At 36.4% G+C, this 9136-nt stretch overlaps 1 protein-coding gene across 11 annotated transcripts in view; it reads left to right on the forward strand.

Annotated features, from left to right (window-relative positions):
- Nucleotides 1-9136, forward strand: part of PLEKHG7 (pleckstrin homology and RhoGEF domain containing G7) — a 59215-nt gene that overhangs the window by 30136 nt on the left and 19943 nt on the right. For 9 of the 11 annotated variants that reach the window (XM_025040979.1, XM_025040978.1, XM_015598577.2 and 6 more), the window contains 3 exons: nt 3184-3279; nt 3841-3942; nt 7303-7416. In XM_025040979.1, coding sequence (XP_024896747.1) covers nt 3184-3279; nt 3841-3942; nt 7303-7416 — 312 coding nt within the window. Of the gene's footprint in view, nt 1-12; nt 699-3183; nt 3280-3840; nt 3943-7302; nt 7417-9136 lie in introns of those variants that run through there. The other 2 variants (XM_025040981.1, XM_015598574.2) reach the window with 2 other exon arrangements.

The raw sequence follows: 9136 nt of genomic DNA on the forward strand, positions 1-9136 counted from the left end.
CTAAAAAACACAATGCATTTATGATGTCTGCCATGTAAATGGTGACCCTGAGGTTATGCAGTGCTGCAGCCCTGATCTGGTGAGGCTCTGAGCAGAGAATTCCTTATAGGAGAACCAGAGGGCAAGGGAGGGCAAGGAAGCAGCTGCCCTCCTGCCTTCCAAGACCATGGGGAAAAAGAGCCACGTTGGTCCCAAGGTCGCCTCTGCCCATAAACACTTTTGAATCCTGGTTAGTCTCTTACACAAGAAAAAGCACTATGTTGGGAGACCTGAGTTCAAGTCCTGGATCTGCCTCTGACTCGCCATGTGACCTTAGAGAGGTCTAGTTCTGTTTTGTTTTGTTTTTTTCCTCCCTGGCTCCTTGAGGGTCAGCTGCCATCACAAACAACACAGTACTCTCTGGATCAGGAAGTTCATGACCAATAGACTACCTCAACGGAAATAAATGATCATCAGTGTCCTTTATCCTGGAAAGGCAACAGCACCTAACATAGAAGTTCAGGAAAAACTAGCCAAAATGTACAAAACCACACCAGATGTCATCTTTGTATTTGGATTCAGAACCCATTTTGGTGGTGGCAAGACAACTGAATTTGGCATAATTTATGATTCCTTGGATTATGCAAAGAAAAATGAACTCAAACATTGCAAGACATGGCCTATATGGGAATAAAAAGACCTCAAGAAAACAGCAAAAGGTACACAAGAACAGAATGAAAAAAGTTAGGGAAACTACAAAGGTCAATGTTGGTGCTGGCAAAGAGAAGGAGCAAAGATTCACCAGTGAATTTATCTCTGGTGATTTGAGTACATTTTTCATGAGAAGATTAATAAACTAAGAACTTTTATGTGAAAAAAGAAAGAAGGAAAATCTAGTCCTCCATGCCATGTCCTAAAGCAGGAGTTGGCAAACATTTTCTATAAAGGTCCAGATAGTAAATATTTTAGGCTTTGCAGGCCACGTGGTCTTCATTACAACTGCTCAGCTGCTTTGTAATTTATAAAGGAATGTGCATAGAAACCACGGATAATTTATAAAGGCATGTGCATAGCTGTGTTACAATAAAACATTATTTATGAAAATAGGTAGTGGGCCTGATTTATCCCACAGGCTGTCATATGACAATCCCTGTTCTGTATAGAAAAGGGATGACAATACCATCTCTGGTTGTCTCATAACATCTGAACATTGTGATGATCAGATTAGTTTTCTTTGAAATCTAGCAAATGACATACAAATGTCAGTTATTATTTTCTGTAAGTACTATTTATCATCAGTCACAGCACTATGTACTTTAACAGCAAAATTTAAACCACAAAGACTCTCTGAGAAAATGGAAACTTAGAGAGTGTATCATTAGGATACAGAAAACTAGCTTTAAAAATACAGGATTTTATTGACCCACGTGACTGTAAAGTCCAGAAGTAGGCGAGATTTCAACACTCGTTTGATCAAGGACAATTTTTTTTTTCATCTCTCATTCCTGCCTTCCATGGCATCAGCCTCGTCTTTTGGCTGATGGCTGCTGTCCTTCAGCCCATGGAAGGAGAGAGGAAGAAAGAGAAAGAGAGGTCCTCTTTTCAGCATTTATAGCAAAAGTCTTGAATTCGATTCTGATTGAACTGGCTTAAGTCACATGCCCACTTCTGAACCAAATATTCTGATAAGAAAGAAATGTGCTAATTGGCTTAAGGAAATCAAGACATACCCTTGGGAGTAAGGCCTGCTTGCCACATGGCACGCCAAGGCCTGGGGAAGAGTAGATACGTGGGTCAAAACCAGGATGATGTTAGGGAAGAAAAGCGATGAAGCTGCGGAGCGTGAACCCCCTGATCTATACTACCTCCCTTTCCCTAACAAATAGCACGGAACTCTCTGTTCCACTGTCAGCTGCTACAAACTTTTCAAACTAAAATTTTCTATTTAAAAAAAGACCAATTTTAGTTTATTTTCCAAAGTCCTAATGTATTTATAGAATATATGTTTCTCTCTTTATACAATCAATATGTTTCCCAAAGTTACTTATAAATTAGAATATTTACAATTAGTAAATTCAAATACTAAAATAAATATCTTGAAAGGCTCAATATTTTTTAACAATGACAACATTTTCAGTAGAGCAAAGAATCTTATAGCAAAAAGACTGCTTTTTCTAAATTTTCTCAATTTATCTATAGTAATGACTTCTGTTTCTTATAGTTACATATCTTAAATGCTTGGATATTGACAACCAATACTATATAGATTTGGGGAAGCACTAAGTCAGTGGTTCTCAAAGTTTACTCCCTAGACCATCAGAATCACTTGGGAACTTGTTAGAAATGCATTTTCTCAGAATCCATCAGAGACCTACTGAATCAGAAACTCTGAGGGTGGAGTCCAGTAATCTCTGGTTTAACAAGGCTTCTCGGTGATTCTGAAGCAAGATTCTGAAACCAATGGTTCTCAATGGTTTGAGAACCATTCATTGCATGAATTAAGTAATATGAAAATGAGAATTGGAAAGTTTGTGGTCTAAAGTCCAGTCTTTTCACACTTAATATTCTTGAGATAATTGTTCCCTTTGAATGCTTCATCATATTTATGCAAAATATTCCTATATTGATAAATTGATTTCTCTTTAATTTATAGAATGAGGGGGAGATTATCTGTGAGGACTGTATGAAAGCATCATATCAAGTATCAATAATGTAAAGACCCCCTTAATGTTTTTATTAATATTTAATGCTTTTATCCAAGTCTAGATACCTTTCCAGTGATCAGCTTTTAACTCATTATTTCTCCGAAAGCAAAAGATATTTGGATCTTTTGCAGAGAAAAGAATAAATGAGAACTTAGCATGAATGTTTTGGTATCATTAGTGCAGTTGGCAAGAAGAGAACCTGTGAGATTTCTTTGACTCTGGGAGGCAGAGAAAGCCCATTTGAACAAATTATATTTGACAGGAATATTGTTGGGGAACCTATAAGCAATAACAACTTGATACAGAAGAGCACATTTCCCATATGTTCTACAGAGCTTAAATGTCATCATTTGTTTTTAGAAAAATTATTAAGCCTTAAAAATACCAATTTCTAGACTGTTTTATGAAATTATACTCAGGAAGTTTATGCTTAATGTTCTTGCAAAAGCCAAGTTTCAAAATGGAAAACTAGAAAGTAATGTGCATTTATTTTTTTAAGATCTTCATGAATACACTAAAATATCTACAAACTCATGAATATCTCCTGGATGTGGATTTATGGAGACTTTTTGCAAACCTGGAGGAGTTAAGTCAGGTGAGCCAAAGTAGAAAGATGCCAGTAGATATGTTTTAAAATTCACCAGAGGATTGTAAAAATGCTTGCTTGTTCCATTCCTTTGGCTTGTATTTTGTACTGGAATACGGAATATGGTTTATTTCCCTTATAATTTTATGGGCAGGAGGTCAGGTTAATAAGAAAGAAATCTAAACATTCATTGACATCTTTCCAACAGATTGCAGATATCAGCTTTCAGTAACATTTTTTATATTTCCTTGGTTGTTTAAGAAAGTAAACATATTCCTGAGATCTCCATCATCTTCATAAATGTTTATTCTCAAATGAATGTCCTTTTCTCACATGTATTATAAATAATATCTTTCCTCTAAAAAGGAAGAGAAAAGAGATTCCAAAATAAATTTATTTAAAAAAATTTATAAGAAAATACATATTGAAAAAGAAAATAAATCTGAATTTTGTCAGAAGATAAATTTGAAATGAAAAACATCTGTAAGAATGATATTTAAAGTTCATCCAATATTTATTCCTTACCCCTGGCTGTGTGCCCACTCTTGTGTTCTTTCCTTCTGACCCTAGACAAGCTTTGGTTTTGTGACCAGTCTTTTTGCCATCATCAAGGAGTATGTCGATGCTTCTGAGACTTCACCGTCCATGGACTTCATTTCCGTACTCACGAAGGTAAAATCCTCCTGAGATCTCAGCTTTGTGTAATAAATTCACCTGCTCCCAGGATAGTTGTTAATATCTATTTGTTTTTTGTTGTTGTTGTTATTCCTGAGGAAGTTCCACCAGCAGCCTCCCACAAAGGAAACATCTTTTTCTCCACCAATCAATGTTTTCAAAAATAACTTGCAGATTCTATTTTTCCGTTGTCACCTCTCCTGTGTGGGTTTTATTAACGCAGAAACCTGCACGCATGGAACAGCCATTTCCGAGTCTGTTTTTTAAATGATTTCAATTTAAAGCAATATTCATGGCAATAGTTTATGTAGGCTAATTACATGGTTCAGTTCGTCTAAGAAAAATGCCAGTCTCACAGAAATAAATAAATAAATAAATAAATAAATAAGCGAACTTTCAAACCTGTAGCCCTGGTTTGATAAATGCTATTTATTTCTTGAGTAGATATTTGGGCCTCCTCCCTACATTTTTTTTGCTTTGAGCTTTTAGATTCAGTCTCTCTGTATTCTCATTTAGCAAGATTTATATCCTTACAATCCATTGAAAAACATAGATTTAGCGCTTACCGGGTGCTTAAATGTGGGACAGGTACCCTGTGCCCAATAATGTGCAAAACCAGACACACTCCTGGTCATGGGGAGTTTTCAGTCTAGTTGAGGAGAAATTAATTCAATAACAACAGTCATAATTACATAATCAAATTGAGATCAGTGCTAAGGAAAAGGGGAACAGATATGACTAAAGAAATCTAGGTTTGGGAAGACGGTCAGATAGTTACAAACTGGAAATTCTTCTTGGGGCAAAGATGCTTGAGGTAAGATATGAAGAAGGAGGAGTATTTAATGAGACAAAAATAAGCAGGAAACTAGGTAAAACGTAGGGAGATCCTTTAGTGAACTTTGAAAATGGATTTGAATAAGAAAAACTTTGAAAAACAAGAGAAGGAATATAAAGTATTGGAAAGTAGCAAATTGTGGGCTCTCTCAATTTATTTAAAGTCAGAAAATTCTTAAATTTAGTTTTAAGTAAATAGTCTGGAAAAATACCAATTTCACATCAAAACATAAGTTGTTTTAGTCTACTCACACTGCTATAACAAAACATTACAGACTGGGTGACTTATAAACAACAGAAATGTATTTTTCACATTTGAAGAGTGGAAGTCTGAGATCAGGGTTAGAATGGTTGGATGAGGGCCCTCTTCCAGTCACAGACTTCTCATTGTATCCTTCACATGGCAGAAGGGGCTAGAGAGGTCTCTGGAGCCTCTTTATAAGGACATTAATCTCATTCATGAGGGCTCCACCTTCATGAGCTAATCATCTACTGAAGGCCCCACCTCCTAATAGCATCATGTTGGGAGTTAGGATTCAACATATGAATTTTGGGGAAACACAAACATTTACAGCATAGAGTAAGTGAACTTATAGCCTGCTTACGCAAGGGATATTAATAGACTCTTTACTAAAGGTCCGTAATATAACCCATATGCTAATGCTTCATATTATGTTACAGGTGTGCAAAGATGAGCTATAAAAGTTTTTCCTGAATTTAAAAGGTCCTTTATCACTCGGGTTAGATTCATTTGTACCAGAGTAACAGTCTCCAAATCTCAAACACTTGGTTCATATCTCACTTACGCTCTTCTTCTATTTTGTCACTGTCCTCACTCTGGGACCCGTGCTGAGGACACATGTTGGGGGAGCAGCCACCACCTGGAATGTTACCAGTGGCAAAGACATAAGAGACTGAGGCAGAGATCTCACTGACTCTTCAAGTTTCTGCCTAAAGCAGCACATGGCATGTCTGCTCATATTTCATCATCCATGGAAGTCACATGGCCAAGCCTACCTTCAACAGAGTGGGTACATATAATCCTCCTCAGGAAGGGAAAATATATGAACAGTACTACAGCCTCACAAGAAGCTCACCAGCTGGAAGCTTGGAACATTTTGTTATTCACATTTTGCTATGAGCCTTGTGAGCAAATCATTGAGAAGGAAACTGAGGCTTGGAGAGGTTAGATAATTTGGCCAAGGTCATGTAGCTAATGGATTGTGGAACTGGATTTCTAAGACTGACCGTATACAGTCTTAACAGTTGCCTCCTGCTAATGTCATTTCTCAAGCATCTCAGTGCCCTGTGAGAAGACCTTCTCTTTATCTCCAAGCTATCAACAACCACCCCTCTGCCCTCTCAAAAATAAATTTACATCATGTGTTTCAAATTACTTCTTGTTGGAGCCAAAACTTGACATTTTCCCCCATAGCATTTTCTCCTCTGTCTTATAACAAAATATTTTTCTAGGTTTTCGTTATCTCTGCCTTTATTACTGTCACTTCCTTTAGTGGCTTTTTAGGCTTAGTCTGCTTTCTCTACTCACTGTAGTTATAATGTTACTAAAAAATGTGTCTTTCTTCTTTCATTTCACCACATGATGACACTATTGAAAATTCCTCAATGGGACCCATTATTCATTATATAATTAATAAATATATCTAGGAGCCAGCCCATAGGCTTAGCAACATAGTAGGCACCATGGAATCCTGAAAAGAATGTCTGTCAGTAAGGAGACAGAAGCATTGGTGAAGAGTAAAGAATAACTCATTGCCAAGAAAGACATTTAATCGAGATAGTGGTACATTGTGTGTTGTGCTCTGTTTGACCATTATATATATGAATATATAGATATAAATTGGCCATTTGCCTTATTCTAAAATAAATTTGAGATGGCTTATAAATGTATAGCCGTTACAGCAAGTGTAAGTCATTAAATAGAAATTATAAAGAAAAGAGAAGAGAAGTATTAGATTAGTAAGACTGTCATACAAAATGCATGCTACTAAACACAGTACGTTTAGTAGAGGTGCCAAATTTGACTCAAGTTTTAGAAGCCACCAGGAGAATTAAGGGCATTTTTAAGGAAGTTTTGATGAAAAATTAAGTGTTGTTATTTTAATCACTTATTACCAACACAAACTCAACATCAATCAACATAAGCATGGAAATTAAATGCAATATTCATTATCAGTTACCATGAGGGGAGTGTAGACCTCAACAAAGTATAAACAGAGGTAAAGGGTGAATTACATCAAGATGTCCTTAATAGAATTTACGTATGGATAAAGAAAATGATTTATGGAGAAGTTAACTGTTTATTGTGGGAATGCCATCTTTTTAAAGAATATTTATTGTGATGATAACCTGTTTCTATCCATACAGTCATAACTCCTACTTATCAATGGTGACTCCTCCACTTTTCCCTGTTCTAGTAAGTAATAAAAGTGAGGAGAAAGAGAAAGTCTGTCTGTGCTATCCTCGCTTTTTGATTCTCCTTCTGTTCTTTTCCTCTTGCAGTATTTCCGAGGGAGCCTCTGTCAGAGCCACCAGATCTACTGCCTGAATTATTCAGCTGCTGTCTTTTATCTTGAGAGCCTGAGGCAGAGAAATGACTTTGGAATTTATTTAAAAGTAAAGTACCATTTTCTTTTCTTTTATATTTTTCCTGAGACTCTTTTGGCATAATAGGTACTAGGAATTAGTATACCCAATTAAATGGGAAAGAAGAAAAAGAAATTATTAATAATACATTTAACTACAAATCTGCTTTCCTCATAAATACATCTTCCACTGCACACTTAAGAATTTTAAATGGCTCTTATCTGGAAACATATCATCTAATGCCCCTCCTAAAATTTCGGTTGAGGCTAAAAATACTTTATTTGTTCATTGGTTAGTTTGTGGAAGAAATTGGTCCGTTGCAAGGAGAAAACTAAACTAAGAACTAAGTTTGCTTGTGGCAAGAAGTTTGCTTTTGGAGGATTTTGTCCCAGCAAGATCCTATTGCACAAAAACTTGGCACACAGTTCACCTTGTATTGTATGTGAACGGCACCCTGTGGAACACAACACAAAGCATGACGTAAATGTTACCCCTGAAGTCGTACGCTGTGGGTCCCAAAGCATCAGTCACAAAGCATGACGTACGCTGTGGGTCCCTGAAGTCGTACGCTGTGGGTCCCAAAGCATCAGGACAAGGAATTTCTGCTAAGGACCTTCAGCATTTGTTAATAAGCCAACATGGAAAGAATTTTCCTTGACTTCTCTACTTGCTTTGACCCCTCTTTTGACACTTCTTTAGACTTAACTGTATTATACCAGAGCCCTTTTGTATGACCCAGAAAAAATAGTCCAAGTCTTTCCAGAAAACTAGCTCTTCTCTGCAGCTGCAAAAAGCCCCTGGGAAAGAATCACCTCAGAGGTGTGAAAAGAAAAGCTACCATATTTCCAATAACTTAGCTGTGAATCAGTGCACTTATGGCCCAGATGTGCCAGGAAGCCTGGGTGTGGCATGGATAAGAAAAGAGGAATGAAACTGGGCAAGAAACTTGGCCTTATTTTTGTAACTTCAAACTTTCAGTGTTTTATTTGCTACACAAACTAAAACCTGAAAGCAGTTAGATTTCTAAATGTATGAATAATTGTTATAAAAGTTTTCCCTGGAAGCTGATGGATTAAGACTTCCAGCAAAGCCCCCAAATAGAGGACAATCTGGGTCAATTTCTTTCTCTTCTAAGGTGGAGCAGAGATTTTAACAAGGCTCAGCCATCATTTTCAGATACCTGTGGAAAATCCCTTATCAATCGTGACGTAGAAGGGTGCTTTATATTTATATGTGAAGTATATATAGCATACAAAGATACTTAGGGAAAAGGATGCAATGTTGTAATGAAAACATAGTATATTTTTATAATGCATAATGCTTTACCAGGCACTTTTTCAAACATCTCTTTTAATCCTTAGCACAAAACTATGAAGTTGATCACATTGTCTACATGTGCCCCTGAGGCTCAGAGAGGTTATATGACTTTTTCAAGGTCACTTGGCCAGTAAGTAGCAAAAAATAACCTGGATCAAGGCAGGCAAAAAAAGAAAAAGAAAAAGAATTAAAAAACAACAACAACAACAATGCTCTTTACATCAGAACTATTTCCAGCTCCACAGGGCTATTTCCCATTGCCTAGGAACTGTTAACATCATGAAACAAAGGTAAGGAATCAACAAGAGACTTTGGAGGAATTAAGGAGAATCTGCTTTCCACTGCACCATACTACAGAACAAAAGCATCATTACAGATAATTAATAAAATGATAATATAAAATAATTATAACATATAATAAATATAATAATAA

This window comes from Pteropus alecto, unplaced genomic scaffold (assembly GCF_000325575.1).
Source record: "Pteropus alecto unplaced genomic scaffold, ASM32557v1 scaffold76, whole genome shotgun sequence".
Lineage (NCBI taxonomy): Eukaryota > Metazoa > Chordata > Mammalia > Chiroptera > Pteropodidae > Pteropus > Pteropus alecto.